The 25,637-nt window shown below is 49.9% G+C and overlaps 1 protein-coding gene across 5 annotated transcripts in view; it reads left to right on the top strand.

Moving 5' to 3' along the window:
• The window catches only part of SMOC1 (SPARC related modular calcium binding 1), a 153,105-nt gene that overhangs the window by 44,623 nt on the left and 82,845 nt on the right, over positions 1-25,637 (top strand). For all 5 annotated transcript variants that reach the window (XM_057318452.1, XM_026519636.4, XM_026519635.4 and 2 more), the window contains exon 2: positions 24,673-24,838. In XM_057318452.1, the coding sequence (XP_057174435.1) occupies positions 24,673-24,838 (166 nt within the window). The remainder of the gene's footprint in view (positions 1-24,672; positions 24,839-25,637) is intronic.

Raw genomic sequence — 25,637 nt, 5'->3', positions numbered from 1 at the left:
AGGCCACAAACAAGAGCAAGGGGTGGAACCTATGCACTTTTTTCGCCTGACCAGTTGAGATAATATATGCAGAATGTGTTTTGTGAGTGTTGGCCAACTTCCAGTTGCTTCGGTATTGCACGTCCAGGCAGGCTTCACAAGGCCCAGGGCTGGGCCTTGGTTTTGGAGGTCATCGACATCTGAGCATTTGCTGTGTGTGTGCTGGGACCCACAAACACCAGACAGGAAGGGCTTTGCGATTGCTTGAGAATGTGAGGGGGCTGGCAGGATAGGGAGCTGAGCTCAGTAACATGGTAAGAGGAAACCTCTTACCCATGCCAGAAAACCTCAGAGGGGGTGCAGGGTTGCATGGGGCGAGGCCACTTCCCCAGCCACTTCTCCTTGCTCTGGTTTTCTGGAGGGAGGCTTCAAGGGCCTGGTCCTCCTTCCTTGCTCACATCTGAACCGAGTGCTTGGCAGGACTGATCACCCAGAAGGACTTCCAAGACACCTTGGTCAGGGGTAATGGAGCAGAGTTGCCTTCTGTCCTGTAACGTGAAGCTAAGAGGGAGGAAACTAGAAACGGAATCAGCAGAAGGCAGGGGTCAGTGTGGGGAAGAGAAGGTGACCGGGAACTGGACAAGGAGAGCCCCTGGGTTTTGATGCAGTAGGATTCCTGCCAAAGAGAAGGGATGCTTCTAATAAACCCAGAAAGCTTCAGACCTCAAGCCCAGATTGGAGAAGAGACTTGCCCAAGGCCTGGAGGAGGCTGTGTCTATCTGTGAGTGTTTGCCATTGGCACCCGGGCTGGGAAACGGGAGGTCGGGCTGACCTGGGAGTTCACCTCCTCCTCCGGGAAGCAGGCAGGCTTCCTCAGCTGTGCTGTGCCCACGTGCAGCTCTGATTTATTTCAAGATTTTCCTTGTGTGTATGGGAGATGGTTTTTCTTGGCAAATCACAACTTTTTCAGAAAGCAAAAATGCAGTCTCCTCGTAGCTTGGGTCAGCGTAATCCCCTGTTTGTTTGTGCAGGCTCCGTGTGCTCGAGGCCAGAGCCAGAGCCAGCCAGGGGTGAGGGTCCAGCCCAGCCCAGACGGCTTTGGAGCTGGATTTGCACGCTCCAGCATGGCTCCAGCTCTGGATCTTTCTGGTCGTTGGTGCATGTAGTATGGCTTTGTGGCCCGGGTTCCCTGTGTGCCCTACTTTGGGGGCGCTCTTCAGCGGGCCCTTTATCTGCTTCCTGGGACCGTTATTTCAGAGTACACATGAAATAGGAACCCACCTAACATAACAATTTGGGGGAAAATCTTGATTAATCTATTTTGCCCAATTAATGTGCTCATCTGGGTAGAGTGACTAGTATTACATATCTTCAGAGCCCGGATAGTTAAATCATGCATATATACGTATATATGAACACACACATACACGTTCACACACACACACACACACACACACACACACACACATACACATACTTCCTATGCTTGTGTCTGTTCTTATTTTCTACGTTTATTGTAAATTCTCCAAGGATGGGTCAGGAAAACATACCTCTTAACCCCCCAAGTGATAAAGATGGTATAGGTGCTGGGACGAAGACAGATGCCTTTCTGGAGAGGAAATGACCGTCTGGAAATCCGTCTACACTGGAGTGGCAACTCTCTGGAGGGCCTGGATCTCTCCAAGGGAAGTTCTCTTCAAAGGACTGGAGCCTGTTTTGGAGAGACAAGCTCACAAGCTGACGGGAAGAGACCTTCTAGAGACCAGGATGTTGGGATGAGTGTTTTAGAGAGATGTTCTGGAAGCCATTTGAAAGTTAATCCCGGGACAAAGGGTACTGAATCTTGGAGGCTTCTTTAGGAATCCGAGCCCCCGGGGGGTGGGGGGGGGCCGAGAGACAGCTATGTGATCTCCAGGGGAAAAGGACAAGACAGTAAAGAGCTTCTCGGATCTGGATTAAACACAGGTGGGGTTTCTTAGTAGTAACTAGGATTTTGGCCAGACTCCATGGGGCTTGTTTCTCGCTGTGGACATGGAAGGAGGCAGGCCCAGGGTGGGCATCAGGCGGGGAAAGGAGGAGAGAAGCCTTCTTACAAACAAACCTCTTTGTGGTATCTGGACCAAGCTGGGGGTAGTCTCTTTTCTAGAGGTTCAAGTAAGGTCCGGGGCACAACTCACCAGGGGCCTGCTTAGCTCTACACCACTGTGGTCTTCCTCTAAGGAGGTGGGGGCAGGCCAGGGGGTGTCACAGCCCCCGAGAGAGCAGCCTGACCCCTAGGTCCGCCTTGGAACCTGGCCTGCACCATGTGCACATACTTCTGTTGCCTTGCTTCTGGGTCATTCCTGGCTCTGTTCTGTCCTCTGCCTCTACCCTGTCTCCACCCCTGGCGACGGACACCCCTGCGGGTGCCCTTCCCATCCCTGCACATGTCCAGCCAGTTCCCTGAGTGACTCCACGGTTGGTCCCATGAGTCAGCTGCTGGGCCACCTCACCCAGGAGTTCCGTGTGGCACTTGTCTTGCGCCAGAGACCTTTCTGAGGGTGGCTGGTGGTCTGTGCTTGGGGCGAGGGTCAGGGGATATTGAGTCTTTTGGGGAACATTTGTTTCAATTGCCTGAACCAAGCTGTGGCTTTGGGGAAGGATCTTTTTCCCTTTGTCAGCCGACAGGGTGCAGAGTAACACCGCCCAGCCACTTCCCAACACTCCTGGGTGGGAGCCAGCAGCCGGGTCCCTGGGTGGAGTTTGGAGGGTCAGAGGTCTGAGGAGCCCCCCCCCCCCCCCCCCCCCGGGGACACTAGAGCCCGAGTTGCTGGCCTCCAGGGCTTGGGCTTGGGAAAGTTCCCTCTCCAGGAGGACCCAGAGAGACGGTCCCAAGAGGAGCCTGGCTGGCAACAGAGCGCTTCTGCTGCTCCCTCCCTGACAAGGACACTCATCCCCCAGTGCCTAAAGTGTCTCTTGGCCTGGAGTAGGGAATGCAGGAGGTGACCTAATTACATCGCATTTACTGAAGCAGCCTGGAACCAGAAGATGGTGACAGCCATTTCCAAAATCTCCCTCTAAACCATCTCCTGTATTGATTCTTTCTTTCCATCCCCACTGCCACCGGGTAGCCCAGGCCCCTGTCAACACCTCCTGCCTGGATTTCTGCCAGTGCCTCTTAACTGCCCATTCTGCGTTCATGCTCTTTCCCGCCAGCCCCTTCTCCCTGCCGGGTTCTGACGGACCAGCTGAAAACACCGGTTTAATGAAGTGACTTTCCTACCCAGGCCTCCAAGGGGTCCCTCTGGCCGGAAGGAAGGAGGCACCCCGCTCCATCTTCCCATGGACGCTCTGCGGCAGCCAAATTGGTCTGTGCGCTGCGCCCTGCACGTGCGTGGTCGTTTTGCTCCAAGTGCTCTCCCTTCCTCCTCTCGGCCATGACCATGAACGGTATTTACCCTTTGAGGAGCCCCTGTCCTACACCCTCCGCGGGGTCCTCTGCAGCTTCAGCTCCTCCTCTCCCAGATCCTCTGCCCGCCTGCTGCCACTGCTTTAGACAGTCAGTCAGGGAGGCAGGCAGTGTGGCCCCTTCTTCCTTGTGGATCTCCTCAACCAGAGCCCTGGCTTCTGGAAGGAAGCAGGCGGACTGCATTGTTTTGTAGCTTGTAGCCATACCAGGGCTTGTACGGTCTGTGAAAAGAAGAGAGAACTCTGCTGAGTAAGGCTGGTAGCTGGTAGGCGTGTGGTGACAGTGGTGGCAGCCGTCAAGGTTGTGTAGGGAAAGGTGGGGCAGGAAGGAGAGAAATCGCCACCTGCCAGCTGTAGCCTCCTTTGTTTTGGTTTGCCAGAGATGTGTGGAACCATGGGCACAGCTTCTGGAAGGGCCCCCTGGGGGAGGCGGCGGGACCCTGGTTGTCGCAAATGTGGATGTGTATTTTGCAGTATAGTGCATGCCTGCGACACTGGGCTGCAGCTGAGACACGGGTGATGACCTTCCTCTGCAGAGGGCACTCCCAGACTGCTGCAAGGCTGTCCTCAGCCCTGTGCCCCACCCCCCGCCGTCTCCCAGGGGTGCAGTGGGGGCGCTGAGCCAAAGGAGCAACAGAGGTGAGAAACAAAGGCAGCCGTGAAGGAGTCCGGAGGAAGGGGGGCGGTGGGAGCCAGAGGGACCTTTGGTGCCGTACAGGTGCCTCCTTCTCCCTGCTCTCCATGGTCAGATTGGGGCAGTCAGCAGCCCTCTGCTCTGGCCATCCAAGGCAACTCCTGTGCTTTGGGAGCCCCTGTGCCGGAAGAGGGAGAGACGCTGGTGGCTCTCTCCTAGCGACCATAGGAGTGGTGATGGGAAGGAGGGAGGGAGCAAAGGAGCTCTGTCAGGTTGGAAAGCTTTGGTGGGGTGGGGACGGGAACACTGGTTCTCCTTCTGTCACCCTGCAAGAAGTTCTGAGCAATTGTGAGATAAGATACACTGGATGAGGGGCGCCTGGGTGGCTCAGTTGTTAAGCATCTGCCTTCGGGTCAGGTCATGATCCCGGTATTTGGAGATCCAGCCCTGCATTGGGCTCCCTGCTCAGTGTGAGGCCTGCTTCTCCCTCTCCCACTCCCCCTGCTTGTGTTCCCTCTCTCGCTGCCTCTCTATCTGTCAAATAGATAAATAAAATCTTAAAAAAAAAAAAAAAAGATTCACTGGATGAACTCAGCCTCGGGCAACACTTTTCAGACTTCTAGAAGACACGGAACTCTTACATTAAATCAAACCATATTTTTAGTGTGTGTAGGGTGACGCATATCCTATGCTGTGTAAAGCAAAACTTTGAAATTGGTATGGTCTTCTGAGTTTTGCCCATAGAAAGGCATAGCCAAAAGAAGAGTATAGTTTTGTTGCAAAATGAGTCCTTAAGATAGTTTTTATCTTATTCATTATCTTTTATTCATTAATTTCAGCAAGTAACCCTTATTGGAAAGAATGAGGTCCAACATAAAGTGTTTAAAGTTGTAGTATTTACTTATTGTGAGATTCAGATGATAGGGCTGTGATCACATTAATTTCTCATTTAAAAAATTCATTGTTGGGGCACCTGGGTGGTTCAGTTAGTTCAGCGTCTGCCTTCAGCTCAGGTCATGACCCCAGGGTCCTGGGATCGAGTCCCGCATCAGGCTCCCTGCTCAGTGGAGAGCCTGCATCTTCCTTTCCCTCTCCCTCTGCCTGCTGCTCCCCATACTTGTGCTCTCTCTGTCAAATAAATAAATAAATCTTTAAAAAAAAATAAAAATAAATAAAAAATTCATTGTTGCCATCTCCATAAAACAAGTAAAAGACTTCTTTGACTAGAGTTAGGAATAATTGTACTATTTTTTAATTTTTAACTTCATAGAACAAATATTTTCCACTTCTTTTTGCCGTGGTTCTTGATGATATTGCGGTGGGTTGAAGATCACTATAATATGAAATTAGAAAGAAATGCACCCACATAAATGTAAAATACAAAGAAAATGGACTACTTCACAAGATATCTGGAGTTTAACTTTATTTGCAAGACAATCCCTAGGATCTCCAGTGAGAATATGTGGAACCGTGGAGTGCAGTTTGAAAAACTCTGATTGAGTTGATAACAGAGGTAATAAGAGAGTAATATCTCAGATTTATCAAGAACATTTAATGTGCCAACCTGTTCTTTTATCTTCAGATCAACCTTTGACAGAAATTGCTCTATTTCCTTGTCTTAACAGATGAGGATACTAAGACTCATAGAGGTAAGGATCTTGAATGAGATCCACAGTCCAGGGATGGGATCCCGGGTCTGAATACTCTAACTCTATGCTCTTAACGTCTGCATTTGCTGCCAGGTGCAGACGACCCTCCCAAACAACACCTTTTTCGCTGTGCCCTGTGAAAGGCTCAGATTTGGTTCCTGTTAAAAACATCATAGCTGGGGCGCCTGGGTGGCTCAGTCGTTAAGCGTCTGCCTTTGGCTCAGGGCATGATCCCGGAGTCCTGGGATCAAGCCCCACATCGGGCTCCTCCTCTGGGAGCCTGCTTCTCCCTCTCTCCCACTCCCCCTGCTTGTGTTCTCTCTCTCGCTTGCTGTCGTCTGTCTCTCTCTGTCAAATAAATAAATAAATAAAATCTTAAAAAACAAAACAAAACAAAAACAAAACAAAACAAAACAACAACAACAAAACATCATAGCTGTCTGACAGTTGGGGTTTTGAGCTAGTCTGGTATGCATCTTGCCCCCAACTCATAAATGAGGACAGCCGCTTTTCCCCCACGTCAGAAATAGAATGGCATTGACTCTGAACTCTGTCCCTGATATTTTTACCTGCTGGGAACAGCTCCCAGCCAGGTGAAATGGGTGGAGCTGGATCACAGGGGCCGGAAGTGTTGGGTCCTGGGAAAGTTGCTGTTGGGGACCAGGTGCTGTGGCCTGTGAAGGATTCAGAATCTTTGTTTCGCCCCCCACTTCCCCACTGCCCTCCTGTCCCATCTTTTTTTTTTTTTTTTTAAGGGACTGGGTGGGAGGAAGTGAGAATGTGGTGGCTGGGTCATAGGAGTCTGTGTTTGCTTTACTCAGTTGTGCAAAGACATAACCATATCGGACTGAATTTTTAAAACTCTGAGACTTTGTGTAGCCCAAGGCTAGATCAGGCAACTCTCTTTTTCTTAAAGATTTAATTAATTAATTAATTAATTAATTTGAGAGAGAGAGAGCACACACAGAGGGAGAGGGAGAAGCAGACTCCCTGCTAAGCAGGGGGCCCGATGCGGGGCTCAATCCCAGGACTCTGGGATCATGACCTGAGCCACAGGCAGACACTTAATGAACTAAGCCACCAGGTGCCCCCTTCTTTTTCTTTTCTTTTCTTTTTTTTTTTTTAGATCAGATAACTCTTGTGGGTCCTTACACGGTGCATTGGCCTGTGATTTTGTGGAGTCATAGGTCTGGGGTTGGGTTTTGGCTGTGTGGATTTGAGCAATTGCTTAACTTTTCTGAGCGTTGGTTTTCTCATTTGCAAAGTGGAATGCAAAATATTACCTCTTGGGTTGTTGTCAGGACTGATGAAAATAATTAAAATAAGATAGCCAGCACTGTACCTGGCACACAGAATTCATACAATAAATGAGAATTCCCCCCAAATTTATTTCTACTATGGCCTCTTCCCCACCAACTTTCTCTTCGAGTACTTTGAAAGTGTAGCTGTGCAATTAGGTGTTTTATGGTCTAGGTTAGATAAATATAGTCTTCTTGCTTGGAATTTCTGCACTAAAATATAGTGTTTTTTGGCAGTTTTTTGGTGGATACCGAGACTCCAGCAGATTTAGATCTGGCATGGAGAACCTATTTAAAGCAAAGAAGCTTCTACTCTAAGCATCTTCTTCCAATATGCTTTAAAATGCATAGGGGTTTGGGAGGATATACCTATGGAGGTAAAAGGGCAATTCAGAAATTGTCTTTTTCTGCTTTCCCTACAAGGATAGTTTCTTGTATAAAATCAAGCATTCCAGCACATTACCCTTACCCTAACCTCTTGGAGGCCAGGTTGGGAGGCAGTTATCTCTGAATCTTTTTTTTTTTTTCTTTAAAGATTTATTTATTTATTTTGAGAGAGAGAAAGGGAGCGAGAGAGCACACATGCTCGAGCATGAGCGGGAAGGGCAGAGGGAGAGGGAGGGGGAGAGAATGTCAAGCAGATTGTGCTCAGTGCGGAGCCCAACGCAGGGCTGGATCTCACAACCCTGAGATTACTACCTGAGCTGAAACCAAGAGTGGGGCGCTTAACTGACCGTGCCACCGAGGCGCCCCCCATCTCTGGATCTTGACAGAGCCTGAATGCTCTGGCTAGCTTGAGCAACATCCGGAGCTGGTCTGAGTCCGTCTTGCAGTGAGTTCTCTGGTTCTCCTTGGAGTCAATCTGTTTTTCTGGATCAGCTGAGGGTGAGCATTGTCCTTACTGGGGGGCAGCCGTGATTCAGACCGAGAAGAACCTTCCACAAGCCATCCGCTGCATATGGGCGGCTTGTCCTGCTTCGGCCTGCTCCGTCCTCGAAGTCTGTGCCTGCGTCCTGACCCTGCAGCCCGGCGGCACTAAGGACTTAGAAGGACGTCATGTGTATGTGAAATAGGAACTGCAGGATTGTTGAGACTCAGCACAGCCCATGAGGCGGGGGAGGGGGGACTGGACCAGCGCATTCCCTGCGGCGTGCCCGGTGCCCAGTGCCCAGCACCACGCCTGGCCTGGAGAGGGCTTCATACACTTGTCGCCAGGGAATGAATGCAGCAGTTTGTGCAGCCAGGATGCAAAACTGCCTCCTAGGTTCTGGTTCGCTTTGCAAGGAAGTAAATGCAAGGACCTTATTGTTCTAAAGACAGTTTTCAGGAATGATGGGAGAGCGGAGAGCCCTCTGCTTCCCTCCTGTACACCGGAAGCTGCAGCGGCTTGTTCTGCAAGGCCTTATTTTTAGCCTTTTAGCCTAGTTTTTGCGCTCCGCTCCCCTGCCCGCAGATGACAACACAGTCGTCACCCTGTGGCTTGAGGCTGGCGCAGGCACGCGTGTGCCTTCAGAGGCTGCTCAGGATGCTGGCGGCAGATCCCGTCACGGCACGGCTTTGGCCTGGGAGATCCGAGTCCGTCGTGACTGGAGAGAGCCAGAGGCTGGACTTCTGGCCGCGCCACCTGAACTGAAGAAGGAGACGACGCGGAGACGACGCCCTCGCCCGGATGGATGCTGCTGGAGCGTCATCTGGCCCCAGCCTGACACCCCACGGGAAGTTTGGTGCCTGTTGACGGGAGCCGTGTGTGATACCGGAGAACAGGAAATCTGATCAGACTCCGGGAGATAAGGAAGCCGAGAGGAAAGCACCTTCCCCTCCCGCCTGCAGCGAGGACAAGCTTCTTCCTGTCCCTGGCCGCGTGTGGGCCATTGGCGCTCGGGCCGTGAGGAGCCCGAGAGGCCGCCAGAGTTCCGGGTGGAGTGTGGGGGCCACAGTGCTTAAGAGGCAGGTCTGGATCAATCTATCTGGAGTTTTGTGTGTGTTTTAACCTCAACCCCCAATAGGAAACTTCGAAAATAAAGAAAAGGAAAAAACCAAACAAACGTATCTGTGTTTCTACCATTTAGAGAAGGCCGCTGTTAACATTTTGGTCTATTTCCTCCTATCTTTTGTTCTCTCTTCCCTCTCTCTCTCTCTCTCCCTGGAGTGAAAGATGTACATATGTGTATATGTGTACATGTATGTACTGCACATGTGTTCTATATGTGCACACGTGTCTGTATATTCACATACATCTGTTATCGATTGATATTATCCATCCGTCTACACACACACACATGCATATTTGATATTCTGCTTTGGTTTTACTAATCTTTATATTGTGAACATTTCCTTGGCTAATAGAAGGTCTTGAGAACCCTTTTGGAGCCTGGATGAAAAGTGTTCAGTGCTGAGTCCTTGTGGGCATCGTACCTCACGTCAGAAAGCCCGAGAAGTCCAATTCCTTGCTTGGTGTGCCCCGAGGCTCTCCCAGGTAGATTCAGCCTACCCTCTGCTGTTTGGTTTCCCCAGGCTTGCTTACCAGACGCCAGCTGCTCGGTGCAAAGGGAGACGTCCTCTCAATCAGGTTGTCTGGCCTGGCGTTTGAGGGGAATTTGGACGTAAGGGTTATGAATGTCTGGACTGAAAGAAAAAGATCCTCTAAAATACAAGCTTTATCCTTAAAAGAAAGACTTTCTCTGTGCCCAGGAACTAGAAGGGTTGGAAAGCAGAAGAACCATTCTCTCTCTCCCTCAGGAGGGGGCTTGCTTTGGTTTTCCACTAATCTTCCATTCCTGCCTGTAGAATTTGACATGGTCCTATTTACTTTTCCTTGGCCCAGTTTGGGTCAACAGGATTTCTCTCCTGCCCAGAACAGCCGCATGCTTGTGTGAAGTAAGACGTGAGCCTGGGCTCTGGACAGCGGTAATTAATCCTTGTCTGAGCGACGCAGTGGGGATTTTTAGCCCAAGATGGTCTGACAGCACTGGGTTTTACATGGCACACGGCAGTCCCGCATGGGCCAAACTATTTCTTCTTCTCTTTTGTCTGTAAGTGACTTTACGGGCAGTGTGTGTGTGTGTGTGTGTGTGTGTGTGTGTTTGGTGATCTGGGGCCCAGCCCCAGTACAGCAGGATCTCAAGATGACCGTGGAAATAACAGTAAAAGGACACACACAGTGTGAGCACACACAGCCCAACATAATTTGATGACATAGCAAGACTGGGATTTCCTCTTCTGTTTGGTTCAGTCTGTGCTTGCTCAGCTTTCATCCCCCGGCTTAGTGCTATAAGGGAGTGGATTTCCTCAAGTGCTGTGGATAAAGTACTTCTTCCTCTGTTATCTCCCTTGTCAATAGAAATTGCTCCACTGGGTAAGTGGTTATGAAGATGGCATATATATATATATATACACATATATATATGCCACAGTATCTTGACCAAATGAAACAGGCTTTAAAATGGCATTTTTCCTTTGTGATAATCCCATGACATTGAAAATACACTAGTTTCTCTATTTAATTATTATGGAACCATGAAATAATTCCCAGGAGCCTGAAGGGTGTACTACTCCTGCCTCTTCCTCCCCCCATGTTTAGACTTTTTGTGGAAGTCTTTTATCTTGGGTGGGCTGGGGCTGGTGTTGATAATGAGAGCAGTCAGTGGTGAGAGTCAGAGGACTCACCGCCACATACGTGAGTGGACACATGCCTCCTAAAGTCAGGAAACTAATAGCAGCAGCACCAAGAATCCCAAGTAGTGGTCTTGTGAGGGCAAAAGGCAGCCCTCTGGCAGGATGAGAAAGGAGACTTGGCCAGCACGAGTGTCTGTTTTTCGGGTGAAGTGGGTCAGTCCTAAAGGAGGCTTGTGGGCTTCTCCACCAGCCAGGATGCTGAGGGGCTGTTCGTATGAGGGGTGGTGAAGGAAGCACACTGCAGGGTGTCGGGGGGCTCACCTGGCACAACTGGCCTGTTGTAGGAGGGACTAAGAGTGTCTGCTCATGACTTCTGTGGGTGGTGGCAGGGCTCACTAAATAGGGTCTCCATTCCCTTCCTTTGGGGAACATACTGTCATGTGGAAGGACTTACATCTGAGAGTGCAAGGCAAATCCACAAGGAGAGGGAAATAGACTACCAGTGCTGTGGCTTTGCTTTTTTTTTTTTGAAATGAAAACACATTATGGTATATTTGAAGTACTTTTCAAATCAGGGAATGCAAAACTATAAGGCAAAGTTGTAATGTTAAAGGTGAAAACGTAACACTACTCAGACTAGAATTCACAGACTGATAAAGGAAAAATTAACTGTAAAATAAAACTGTAAAAATAAACCATAAAATTATTGAGGATTATTTTTCCCCAGATGGTTACTAATTATCTCTACACTACCACTTATTAAATAATTCATATTTCCCTCAATGATTTGAATTAACACCTTTTTTTTTATAAACTCAGTGTATCTAGTTATATTTCTGGATTTTTTTCTGTTGCACGAATCATAACTATTTTGCTTACTGAGTTATCTTAATGTGATCTCACTGGTTTAATCACCACCTGGGTAACAGAATAGAGCATGAGCAGCACCCTAGAGGCCCTTGATAAATACTTATCGAGTGAATAAATGAAGGTCAGTCTCTGGGGAGTATTCAGGATCTGTTTGCTAATGGTCATGTCTAATATGATGAATGTATTGGGTGAAGACAGAGATGTGCTTATTAAATCCATGAATGGCACAAAGATGGGAGATAATAATACACTGGATTAGACAAGTCTCCAAAATTTCTTGAAAGTTAGAGACCGTGAAATGAAGCTAAAATTATGTAATAGATAAACGTAAATGGTTGCATGTCACTCTAAGTTCAGTATTCAAATAACTTAGCTAGCAGCTTTCTTCATCCAACGTGCTTGATGCTAGACTCTTGAACCAAAGCTAGTGATTGCGCCTCCCAGAAGCTACTTCCATGTGTGCATTTGCACACATGCACGTACAGGCATCCATACAGTGGACATACTCATACCTCAGCGTGAACAGATTCAGTTGACTAGCTCTTTTTTGGGAGGGCTCTCCAACTCCCACCCACCACAAACTCTCCACCCTGCTCTGGACCAAGTGTTGGGAGCTTTGTTTCTGCCACATTATGAGCTACTGAGGCATGTTGTTGACCAGCCTGGGAGCCTGACAACCATATGCAGTGCTAAGCCATAGCCTGCTAAGTAGACTTCACTCCCATTCGTGTCTGTTCTTACAACTGGTATTTCCAAACCTCTTCTGTCTGTGATTACAAAATGGCACCACCTTTACTCTCAAACTGCAATGACTTCAAGACCCTCATCTGCTCCAACAGCATTGGGCTGCTTTAAATATTTCCACAAATTAGCCATGATTTTCCCCTTTGCCCGGAGGAACTTCATTGCTGGCAGTGCCCACCATGAGAACACCAGTCTGTGCCAATGGAACTCTCTGCAGTTGCTGCCAAAGCTGTTGATTCAGTTGCCAGAGCTGGGCTGGGTTTCATGCAGAGGTGGGGGAAAGACCTGCCTTGTTTCTGTGTCTCTTTGTCACCTAGGCCCTCGAGCGGCTCTGTGCATGCCTAGAATCTCTCAAAGGGATCCCGAGTCTCTTGAACATTCGTTTCAGATTCTGTACCTCCCACTTTGCCCAGAATCCCATCTAGTCTACTGTGAAAACAATTCTGTTTGGGACCTTGTCCTTCCAACCAGAGGGGCTCTGTCGCTGCCCAACACCCAGCTATATCGGGACCAACCCCAGCCACCCACCACCCCCATAGTCGGTAGCCCCGATCCTGACCAATCTCCTCACTCATTCCCTGGGTTGTAAAACACACGTCACATATTCCTGGGCATAAAAGGCTACTAGGGACAGTGGGACAGAGTATGGTGAGGCAGGGCGAGGGTGTGCCGGAGTCATGTCTGGGTCCCACTGCCACTGGCCAGCATGTTCAGTGACATGTTAGATAGTTCCGTTCATAGCAACACCCAGTGAAAACTTGGCGCATGTCACTGGGCAGAGCCTGTGAGAATGTTCAGGAAAACCTCGCAAGGAGCCACTAGCCTTGGCATAATAAATTGTTCCTGCCAGGTGGAGAGATAGTGCTAACGTAGCAGATCCTTACTACCAGATGTGTGTGTCACTGGGATGAAGGGCTGGCAGCTAAAACCACACAGGCACTTCAGAACTCCTTCCCTGTCTTCTTGGCTTTGCGTCCAAGTCTGACTTCTGTCTTGTAACCCACCATCTCTTGGGTACATTCCAAATACAAGACCGGTTTGTTGCTTCTTGTTAACCATCAACTTAACCTTTACTTACTTTTTCCCCACTGCTTGTGGGCTGGGAGAATTGAAAAAATCTGGGTCCTGGGTCCTGGGTCCTGGGGAATGCTGTGTTTATTTGATTTGGAGTGACAGAGTTTTTATTTACGCTGGCGGGGGCTGAGGGTGGGGGGTGCGCAAGTGACTGTCCACGCCGTCGCTGCACGAGTTCTGCTGGCTAGTCGGTTGTGCTGCGGACTGCAAGCAGGAAACTAACATAAATACTGTTCGCCCCTGAGATGCTGACACCCCGTTGGTGACCAAGGAGGGCCAACACCGAAACGGTTTTTAAGCTGTAAGGGACTCCACGCATTCAAGAAGATATTTTTGCCTTCACTCACCCTCCATTTCTTCTTCCTTGCCAACACACCTGCTTGTGGCACCCCCTGTGTCCCTTCCTCACTTTGTGGGAGTCCAGCAGGACTGTGATGGCGTTCACAGACGGCCCCCCTGCGGGCAGCGGTCCCCCTCCCGACAGACAGCTGTTTGGTTCTTGGCGTTTTTAGCTCGTCCAGCCATCCTACCCGGCCACTTTCCTGGCCCCCGCAGGCCCCTTCTTCTCCCTTGCTGCTGCAGGCGGCTCTCGTAACTTCCTGATCAGTCTCTGTGGTCCTTCGTACCCTTGGCAGGGATTTCCATAGCTCAGGTCGGACCTTGTCTTTTACTTCCTTCACTGGCTTCCAATTCTTTGAAAAAAAAGAGAGAGAGAGAGAGAGAGAGAGAAAGAGAGAAAGAACTGGGACTATTCAAGACCCTCCATGTTCTTTCCCCGAACCTGGACCTAGAGCCTTATTTCTCCCTAAACGACGTCATTCCAAATCTATCCTTAAAAAAAGTTTGCGAGGCGCCTGGGTGGCTCAGTTGGTTAAGCGCCTGCCTTCGCCTTAGGTCGTAATCCCAGGTTCCTGGGATGGAGCGCAGCGGGGTGGGCTCCCTGCTCAGCGGGGAGCCTGCTTCTCCTCTCCCTCTGCCCCTCCTCCCTGCTTGTGTTCTCTCGATTGCTAGCTCGCTCTCTCTCAAATAAATAAATAAAATCTAAAAAAAATAAAATTAAAAACTAGTTTGCTTCTGTGTTGCTTAGGATGTCTTTCTGATATTCCTCCCTGTTGTGGAAATCCGTTATAATGCCCTTGATGGCCCCTTCTCTAAGAAATCCTCCTGGATCCTTCTAGTCTGCATGGACTTCTTACTCTGACCCCACAGAAGAGGGGGCAGCTGCTCTGTCCTCAGCACTCGGCAGAGCCCAGGAGCATAATAGGTGCTCAGTAATTCTTTGCTGAACAGATGCCTCTTTTTCCTTTCTTTTCTCTCCTCTCCTCTTTTCCCTCTCTCTTTTTTAAAGAGTTAGCTATACCACATCTTGGACTTCTTGGCATCCCATTTTCAAATGGTCTGTGACTTAGGCTTTGCTTCCTGGTTGCTGGTGTTGCAAATGCAGCCCCGTGGAGCCAACTGTATACCTGTGAGCCTTGCAGTTAGCTCAGCTTTGGGGGGGCAGGGCCTTTGCTCTTGCTTTCTTTCATAACCCCCATTGCATCCAGTACAATGCCTGGTAATTGAGGGAGGGGGCAGAGAAATCTCCAGAAACCTCTCCGACTGCCTATGAGAGGCCCGATGGCCATTCAAAACAAACATGCTTTGGCATTATTTTTCTTTAGTTTTGTGGTTATTTTAGGTTATGGAGTATGATTTACTCACAGTATAATTGTTTAGGTGTATACTTTTATGATTTTTAATGTTTATGTAGTTGTATGACCACCAACATAACCCAGATAGAGAATTTTCTCCCCACCCCCGTTCTCTCACGCTTCTCCTCCTCCCTCCAATCCCAGGCGATCACTGATATCTGAATAGTTTTGCCTTTTCCAGAATGTCATATAAATGGAGTCATGCAGTATGTGGCTTTTTGAATCTGGCTTCTTTCACTTACAATCATACTTCCCTTTTTTTTGAAATTTGATAACGTGGACCCTAACCCACACTTTATCTGCACCGCCTGTCTCGGAGAGGGGCGGGGGGCATGCACGGGGTGTGGACGGGTCTGTGCGAACTGCCGGCGTCTCAGTCAGCCCTACCTTTGCAGGCTTGTTAGTGCCTCTTTGGACCAAGGGTCCCGGCTGCTTTGTCAAACCCGTCCCTTCCTGTACCCCACAGTGGCACCTGGCCTAAGACAACCTTCTCCCCTGGGTCCTGACGGGTCATCCCCATAGCTGTGGGGGGCACAGCGGAGGGGGGAAGCTGGGTAGATGCGGTGGGGTGACCACTAAATTCCTCCCTTGGGGAGGGGGCCGGGTGACAAAGGTCAGGCCTCTCCTGGCTAAAACAACAGAAGTGGTTCCAGCTGCCGAACAGCTGGAGGGGGACGTCTGCTTTCCCTCAGCAGCGTGAAAAGCCCTTTAATCGGGGGGCGTGCTGTTGTCAGGCCCCGCGGTGAAGGTGTGTCGAAGAAGAGCAGACACCACTGAGGCTGGAGACCTCCCCTTCCCTTTGACCTCCCTTATCTCCCCTCCTCCATCTTCTCGCGCCCCACTCTGAAGCCGCCAGATCGAGACCCTCCTTTGCACCTGTGTAAATGCAGTGGTGGTGGGGTCAGGGAAGGGTGAGAGCGAGCTGGCAGGAATAGGGATGTGGATTTTCCAGGCAGATGATGGATGAGATAGCGGGTGGGTGAGTGACGTTTTAATGTGAGATTGCTCTTCGTTCCCAAAGACGCAGGCCCCCCAGGGGAAAAAGACCAAAGTCCGGTTTTGCAGCTGGTGAAGCAAGCGACAAGACAAGAGGCGCGTTCCCTGGTTGGAGCGTCAGAGGCTGAGCTACAGCTAGACGTCTGGAATGCGCTTCTCTCCTGTTTGTTCCAGGCACTGGCTCCAGGAGTGGCTTTTTTCTCCTTTCAACAGCAGACTTACCTCCCAGAAACACTTTGTAGTGCCTGAGTTCTAAGAACTTGAGCTGGACTTTGACTTACAAACATGACGGGAAAAATATCCCTCCCTTAGGAAAGCTTGCTTTACCATGCAGACCCTTCTCCTCTCCTGCCCACCAAGGGGCCACCGCCGGAGACCCTGGCCACTGCGGCCAGAGCTCACAGCAGGGCCCCTCTGCCCCCAGCCTGCCTCGGCTCCGTGCTCTCTCCCGTGCTACAGGAGGCAATGACATGCGGTAGGAAGTCTGGCCCTTTAGAGGCAGACATAACGAGCGCTCTGCCACTTACTAGCTTGACCTGGCTGGGCCCCGGCTGCCTCCTTGCTCAGTGGATCAGTATCTCTTGAGTGCCCACTATGGGCAAGACCCCTGCTGGGCACCAGGGATCCAGCCGTGTGGCACCCAGATCTCAGAGTCTGGGCAAGAAATGCACAATTCAACTGCTGGTCATTGAATTACAATTGTGACACAGACCACAGCAGAAAGTAGAAGCCGGTACCCGTCTGGGAAGTCACTGAGATTGGAAGGATGAATAGGAGGTCTGAGGTTGGGGCACAGTCCAGGGAGAAGAGCCAGCGAGTCCTGAGGCAGGAAGGAGCGGTGGGGTGGGGAGAACCATTTCTGCCCAGCTGGGGGCCCGGGCGTGAGGGGCCGTTACTGCGCTCGTCAGCTGCACAGCAGGCACACGGGGACGGATCACTCCCCTCCCCACTCCTTCCACGTAGGCATTTGCAACTTGGGCCGGGAGACTCGCCGTGACTTACAATGTTAATTCTGTGGAAAAGTGAACTCAGGGTGTCAAAAACCCGACATATCATAAATGGATTATTTATACCATTTTATCATCTGGCAGTTGTTCTTAGTCAAGTGTGTGTATATGGTAGCTGCAAGAAAAACCGGAGCGCAAATCACATGGGCTGTCAAATGATCCAGAGTTTTCTACCTTGACGCATACTCATTTCAGGCACAGCAAGCCCAGGCCTCTCAGATTACTGCCTACCTTCTGGAGGGGGCGACTTATGTGCAGGGTAGGGGGAGGGCTTCTGGGGGGCTGTGTGAGGAGGATTCCCACTGGGCCGGTCTCACTTGGCTACTTAATGATGATATCTGCCGTGGGTATACGGGTCCTGTCTCAGCCACACCGGGACATTCCCTTCAATGTCTTCGTGATTTCTTTTCCTTTGTCAAGAGAAAAATGCCGTGTTTAATGTATGGCTTTCCTTATCTAATAGATGTTCCTTAAAAGGAAAGAAAAGAACAAACAGCTTACATTACTCTATGTGTTTGAGAGTTTTAAGCTTTTGGTAGTGGTTGGACAAAGAGTATCTCTTTTCACAGTACATGATTAAAAAAAAAAAAAAGGAGCTTCTTTTATCCAGGCTATATTTTCGGTAAGGTTGGACAGTCACCCCGTTCATCCTCAAAGCTGTACTGAGCCGCTGCTGTAGGTCAGGCCCTGTGTCAGGCCCTGCTCACGTGAGGAGGGGCGAGGCGGTCCTTCACACACGTGTGCACACACAAATGACGATGCCGTGTGTGGACGGTGTGGGTGGAAGTACGAACACGATGCCTCAGGAGCTCCAAGGAGCTAAGTAACAGTGGTGTTTAAACATGAAAACATTTGCTCTTTGGGATGATGACGTCAGCGCAGTGTGGAACTGGAGCTGGAATGGGGAGGAAAGGTTGGCGGTCCATCTAGGCAGCAAGATAAAGGACTGAATGAAATCATCACAGGTAAACGAGGAGAGAGAGGCCCCGCCGGCCCTGCCTAGTTATTTCAGGTGCCCCGACGGACGCACCAGTGAGTGACGCCACAGGGGCTGTGCCAGCGGAGCGCGGCCCAAGTGTCCTACCGCAGTTCACACCACGTGCAGCAGAAGAACATTCCAGCGGAGCCCAGCCAGCCCATGGACTTGAGAGAAATGATTAGTTGTTTAAAGCCACCAAGGATGGGGACGGTTTGCTTTGCAGCAACAGATAAGCAAAGCAAAAATATTTGAAGGGTGTAGCTGAAGCTGTGTTATGCACACACACTCTCTTTATTAAAGAGAAACCTCAGATCAGTTGAGTTTGGCCTGTGAGTTTTGAACCTGATATCATAAAGGGGAATGCCCCTTGCCACTCTAAACTGCAGCCGTCACGTTTCTAAGCCCAGTGGCTGGACCACCGTCCTGCTTGTGTAGTACGGCTCCTGCCCCCTCTTCTACACCTCGGGAAAGCAGAGAGATATGCATGTTACCAGGAAAATGCCGATTTCGAATTTCAGATACGAGTTAAATCAGCATGGTACAGGTGGAGGTTAAGACTGCAAAGCCAATTCCATACTATAAAGGATCGAACATCTCCTAGATGGAACCTTAGGCTGCCTCTGCTGTTCCCTATATTGTCATGGAAACCTGGCAGTCAGTCAAACCTAACACGGCTTGTGGTCCTAGAGTGGCCTCTCCGTGCAAAAGCTGTGGCAGGGTTTGCATTCTCCTCTGCGAGAGCCTGAAGGCTAAGATGGGCATGCGTGCATTTCGGACAGAAGGCGTTGTTGGTCTGACCCTGATTGAGTCTACCTCCATCTTCTCTATGGAGAAGACAGTCCCCAGTTGGTAGCTTACTTTTGCACCAGGAAGGATGGATTGTTTACGTGTATTTCAAGTGTTTGTCCAACTTTACAAATGTGAGCAGAGCACAAACTAATGTGTGTTTGCTTTGGAATCGTTCACTCCCCAAGGAGAGAGGGTAGGAGTAGCCGATGATTGCAAAGTCACAATTGTCCTGGCCCTTTTTGTTTGGTTTCCGTATTACACAATCGTATTTAGCATAATTGTTTTGTTTTTGTTGTCTTTTGGTCAGGAAGAAGGAAGGGAATGTATGTGAGGACTTTTATGAAAATACTATGCTCTCCCTGCCCCCCCAAGGGAAATGGTTTGTGCTTTGTCTTGCTGGGGAGACAGCTTGCACCCGCCCAACACCGAAACCTTCTTTCAACCGTGGCTGCTCTTGAGTCCACAACAGATGTCTGTGGCTTGGGGGTTCAGGTTCCCCCAGGGTGACTCAGATTCTGAGTTCGGTCTGTGTGCCGAGAGAACTGATCCAGGCCACAGGCTGGCACTTGGGACTTGTAGCCTGAGCTCCTGACACCCGCAGAAGACAGGGAAAAGCCACCTTTGTGACTTCAGGTAGCTTGTGGAGCTCCTGGGGTGTGGTGCTCTTGATCAGTAAGTAATGAACTGATTTCACGTCCAGCTTCAAAGTGCGGAGATTATCCTCAGGCTCTGCTTCTTTTTTGCTGTGGTCCAAGGAGTCTTAGCTTGGCTCAACTAGGAGAAGCTCCAGGGAGGATGAGCCCCTCTCCCTCCCCCTCTGTAGCTGTGCTCTTGAATATGGCAGCCCCTAGCCACACGTGGCTATGCACATTTAAGTTAACTAAAATTAAGTGCAACTAAAAATTTAGGTCCTCAGTTGCATTAGCTACCTGCTAGTGCATAATAGCCACATGTGGTTTGTGGCCACTGTGTTAGACAGCACGGAAATAGTACATGTTTGTCGTCGCACAAAGCTCTGTTGGGCTGTGTGGCGGTTAGCGTCGCAGAGTCCCTAGGATTAAATCCTCTCTCGGTCCTGCAGTATCCTCTTCCCTTGCTGTATGGCCATCATCTGCTCTCTTGTCTCCACCCTAGAGTGCAGGCCCAGTGGGGGCAGGACTGCGTGGCTGTGTTCTGCCTGCCAGGCCTCGTGCAGTGCTGGGCGCATAGTACTGGCTTGTTGAAGACAAAAGTAGATGAATGGATGGCTGAATAAGCAGTGTTTGGGGACCCAACGTAATCCCTCCGGCCCTGGAGGTTTGGGTGATCATATTAGGGCATAGTCGTCCTATTAAAAGTCTATTTTATAGAACTCATTGCCTTTTTTTTTTTTTTTTAAACAACCACAAATACACACAGTTCCTAAAACAGATGGAAATGAGACACCACAGACGGTGGAAGACAGTCTTTTAGCCATGGCCCCATGCTGTCTCGGAACTTTTTTACTTGGCCTCAGGGACCAGTAATTTCTAGATGGAACCTTTTGGGAGCCCTTGTGGAGGTGGGAAGGATCTCCATGTGTTGGGGTAGGTGAGGCTTCTTCTGAAGCTCTTTAACCTGTCTATTTGCAGACAGAATGTTCCCCCAGTCATTAAGCTGGTCTCTGGCACAGCTGCCGTAGCGTCTCTGTTGGCCCAGAGCTAGCCATTTCCAAACCAAATTTATGGCTTGTAGTTCAATGCCACGGTGACGCCCACAGCTCTCCTCTCCCGTGAGCTGAGGAAGAGAGAACAGGGCAATCTCCTTGAGTTTGAAAAGACACTTTGTCTTTTTCGATCCCTGCTTTTTAAGGTGAATGAGGACCCTGTGAGGAGCTTCTCCCGGTAGGCTTCAAGTGCCCGGAAGGCAGGCCTGTCTGTCTGGGTCTTTAGCGGTTGGCGGCTGGCACACAGTAGGCTCTTGGTAAATGTTTTTGACTTCGAGAATCCAGTTTTGCAACTGGGTCAGAGCTCCTACTTGCAGCCTTGCTCTGTAATAATGAAAACGGCAGTTTTAGTGTCATTGGAAGCAGAGCTCTGAGCCAGGCTGTGGGTGTCAGATCCAACACTCACACATTTGGGCTTGGAGGAGCCCGCAAACCGGGCTTTGGTTTCCTCATCTGTAAAATGAGGACTGTAACTTACCCTGCCTCATAGGGTTAAATTAGTTAACATATCATAAGTGATACCTAATTATCAGCTTTTATTATTACTGCTCTTCAGATTTAAGATCTGGCTACCCAAATCCCTGTGTGACCAAGGATGAGTTCCTTGGTTTTCCCAGGCATTAGAAGATACAGATAGTTTTGGGGCACCTGGGTGGCTGAGTCGGTTAAGTGTCTGACTCTTGGTCTCAGCTCAGGTCTTGATCTCAGGGTCGTGAGTTCAAGCTTCATGTTGGGCTCAGTGCTAAGTGTGGAGCCTACTTAAAAAAAGGAAAAAAGAATGTAGAGATAGTTCTGTCCTTGTCTGACTGTGAGAAAAAAAGGTCATGTTTCTCCTTAGCCCTTGCTGATTCCCATGGCAAAATAACCTAACAAAGCAGGTCTTACGAGCAGGTGTCACTTCAGGTAAGCACGTGGGTCCACAGGTGAAGATAGTTGTGTGATAACAGTAGAGCCTTGACCTGCTCTCAGACAGTCTTGGGATCACAGTTTGTTCTGGAAGCCTGGACGGGAGGATACTAATGCCACCCTTTGGCTGGGGGCTGGCTCTTCACCAGGCAGAATTACAGAGCCAGGTCCGGCTGCATTTCTAGGCTGCAGACAGGTTAGGAATGGGTCTGGGAGGGCCACACAGAGGGAGGAAGAGAGACGTTTGAGGCCAGCTTTGCTGGTTGCAGCCACCTGTGTCCTGTGCCCATTCAGGAGCCTGTGGCCAGGGCTTCCCAAGCCTACCTCATTTAGCTGGACCTTTGGTTCCAAGTTTTCCATGGTGTACAGTCGGTCGTAGGCCGGGAGGCCGGTAGTGGCAGAGGGGTCTGGGTGGGGTAGGAGAGAAAAGACCCACCTCTCAAACTCAGAGACCACTTAAATTTTGAGATGGAGCCAGGGCAGGAAGCTGTGGACTACCTCTGCCCACCTTGTAATGCAGGGGGCATGGGGGAAGATCAGCGCACTGGGGTGGGGGCGTGGCCCAGTGATCTCCTGGGGTGGCGGGAGCCTGCAAGGCCAGGCCTGTCGCATTGCACCCGCTGGTTTGGAGGCAACGCCGTGTGGGAGATGCGGCTACAAGAGCCCATTCATCCTTCAAATGCTCAAGTGCCCCAGCTTTGTTCTAGATGCTGGGGATGCATTCACAGGCAAGATAGACATTCTCCTTGCCTTTGCAGGGTTCAGAGTTGGGGATTCCATTGTTAATCAGATCATACATCATCGCAAACTGTGTTAAGTGCCGTGAAGGAAAAGCAAGGTGCAAGAGGTTATTATAGGGGACCCATGCTCATCTATGAGAGTTGAGGAAAGCTTCCCAAAAGAGATGATATGAGCCAAAATCTGAAGTAGGGGTGGGAGGGGAGGGAGAAGGAACAGTGTGTCCAAAGGCCTGGAGGGAGGAGCAAATATAGCTTATTTGGGAAACGGAAAGCAGGCCAGTGTCCCTGACCAGTGGTGAGCACGGTGGGGACAAGGCTGTAAGAGCTGAGGCCAGGGGCGGGGGGGGGGCAGGGTCAGATTCTTCCAGGCCTAGGAGACCGCGTGAAGGTCCCCAGGGATGGTGGGACACCACTCTAGGGTTTAAAGCAGGGGCAACCTGAGGAGAGTGAGGCCAGGGATCCCATGCAGGGTTGAGGTGTGGCGGATACCACCCCCGCCTGCCATCTTGGGACCTTAAACTCCTCCCTCTGTGTGGCAGCCTGGGAGGCAGGGAGCTTCCTCTGGCTATGGCTCTCTATAGTATTGGTTTCAATCCCAGAACACTAGACTTTATTATGAGACTCTATCAGGACATTTCCCTCTGGGCTTGGGCAGGACTCAGGTTGGACCCGTGCGTGTGGGAGCCCTGAGGGTCGCGGGGAAGACAAGTTGCACGGTCCATCCTGAGGAGGCTGGCATGGTGTTAGCCCTCAGCTGCTCCCTCCCTGTGCTGAGCAGCCAGCACCCAGGCATGAGGTCAGGGTAGCGGGAGGGACTGGTTTTATAGTTGGGAGGCAGTCTGTGTGCTAGTGGACGGGCTTGGACTGTCTGAGAATTTGGCCAGTATGGGGTGGGGGGTGCTCCTAGTGCTCCCTTGAAGGGAGTGATGCTGTCTCCTAACTCCCTCTGCTGTTCTGGAAAAGAGTCAAGGTCTCATTTATTTGCTCTGCACAAAGGGCCTCAAGATACATCTGAAACAGGGGTTGTATTCACACCTTCCCTAAACCCTGTGAGCTTGGCGTGATTATTCAGTCAACTCTAGTATCACCAATGGCTGAAGTGTGCTCGTGACACTGGCGTGCGTTATTGTGGGACATGCATTCTGTCAACTGGCCCTGGGAGGGAGCCTTGAGTGGGCCTAGAGTTCTGCTATTTAGGGATGGATGAGAGTGGATCCAGCTCTTAAGGCCCATGCAGTCTAATCATGGGTTATTCAACAGAAACTCATGGATTATTGTATGATCCAAAGTGTTTTCCAGCTGCATCCTATAGTTGCTAGCACAGGTTCACTGATAAAAGGGTTCATGGTCAAATAAGTGGGAGATGCATCATTCTAGGTGGCCCTTGATCTGCTTATCTCTTGCTGTGTGATAAGCTACCATAAAACTCGATGGCTTAGCACAACAATTTATTACTATCCCTTACAGGACCATGGGTTGACTGGGCTTAGCTGGGTGATTCTCACTTGGGGTGTCTCAGGCAATCTGTTGGCCAACTTATTTTTATCTGGTAGCTGCAATCATGATAGTGGGGAGTGGACTCATCGAATGGCTTCTTCACTCACTGGTGTCTGTGCCTGGGTTTTCTCTGGCATTTCTCTCTGCCCATGGTTCTGTCACATGCTGGCTTGGGCTTCCTCATAGTGTGGCGGTCTCAGGGTTGTTAGGCTTCTGCATGGTGGCCGAGTTCCCTCATGGTGAGTGTTGCAAGAGGCCTGGGAGGAAACTGTAAAGCTCAGAAGTCATTTCATTTCCACAGCATGTTATTGGTCAAATGACTGAGGCTAGTCCAGATTCAAGGGGAGGGAATTAGCTCAGTGGGAGGAGTAGCACACAATTTGCTGCTATCACCATGCGTCAGAACGTACCAAAGATATCTGAGAAGTCCTGCAGTAAAGAAACCTGTTTAACTCAGTATTTCCCAATCTGATTATTATTATCTTTTTAAATCAGGAAATCCCTTTCTCATAGAAAATCACTTGTATTCTGCCAAAGAGCAGTGGGCAGAAATTGAAGTGTGATGGAGTTGGGTCTCCAAACTACTTTCTAACAAATGGAACTCTCCAAAGATGGAATGTAGAGGTTGCTAGTGAGCCCCTGATTTGGGGAAGTACCCAAACAGGGGTCATGCGGCCACGTGCAAGGACAGAGAGGCTGAATATCCCGGTGGTGAAAGCTTTGATTTGATTTCTGACTGATCTAGGTTCAGATCCATCACTTACAGCTGTGTAACGCTGGAAGCGTTACCTCTTTCTGGCTGGAGTTTCTTTATCTGCAAAACAAATAGTTCCTATTTCCCAGGGCTGTTGCGAGGATTAAGGAGATCCTGCCTGTGAATCACTTAGCACAGGATGCTTTTCTTGGTTAGACTTTGTGGCTGCTCAGTTCCCTTCCGCTTCGAGGGTATAATAACTTTGGGTTTATTCTGGACTTGCTCCCCCAGGCAAACCAGTATTGTGAGACATGGTCTCACCCCTACTTTTCTTGCAAAAGTAACCTTGACACCCTTTCACTTTTCTCCAACCTAGTTCCTCATAAGCGACCGTGACCCTCAGTGCAACCTCCACTGCTCCAGGACTCCGCCCAAACCCATCTGTGCCTCCGACGGCAGGTCCTATGAGTCCATGTGCGAGTACCAGCGAGCCAAGTGCAGAGACCCGACCCTGGGCGTGGTACATCGCGGCAGATGCAAAGGTGAGTGTGTGCACATCCGCTCAGCGGGCACGAGGCTCCCAGGCGCCAGTGTGCCCTGCATGGGGTGCTGTCCGATGTCAGGGAGGCTCAGAATGAGTCCGTTCCTTGTGTTGGCTGCTCTCCCTCCACCCCTTCCACTGGGGAATAGGGGAAGGAGAACGGGCCTGCCCTAGGAATGAGCACTGTTCTGTCTTGCCAATACTGCCACCAGGCTAGGGCTTAGAGAGATGTGCTGCTATCTGGCTAGAGCTATTTATTTTTATTTTTTATTTTTGTAAATGGAGATGCTTAAAATGGCAAGACATTATTGTTGGCTCCTGAATAGGGAGGGCTTCCAAACTGTTGGCCAATAGATGTATTTTGTTTGGGCTGCTCACTTGTTTAAAAATATTAAAAACATTTGAGACAACATTTAAAAATGGAGAGATTCAACATTAAAATCTGGATTTTTGTACTTCTCATAAATAATTGGAAGCTCTGGTAATATTAGGTCTGTGTTCCCTCCCACAGGGAAACACATGGCTAGACCTGAGCGGCAGCTTCCTCCTTTAAAGGGGGGGCCTGTTCTCCAGTTGTGGTCTCTCCACGCTGAATGCCGTTCTTTGTGCACCCGGTCCAGCTCCCCAAATTTCTATCACTTTCCTCTGCCCTGTAGATATTTGCGTTTGCGATCCCTGGGCTGTTTAGAGCTGTTGTAGGAATTATGTGAGACTAAGCAGGCTGCCCTAGAGATTCGGATCTTCCAAAGAAAGTTCTTGCAATTCTTGAACTCTAAAACATCTTTGAGACCCCTTGGGCT

The sequence above is a fragment of the Ursus arctos genome, unplaced genomic scaffold (genome assembly GCF_023065955.2).
Source record: "Ursus arctos isolate Adak ecotype North America unplaced genomic scaffold, UrsArc2.0 scaffold_25, whole genome shotgun sequence".
Classification (NCBI taxonomy): domain Eukaryota; kingdom Metazoa; phylum Chordata; class Mammalia; order Carnivora; family Ursidae; genus Ursus; species Ursus arctos.
Note: the sequence above shows the minus strand (reverse complement) of the source record. Positions and strands in the feature narration are given on the sequence as shown.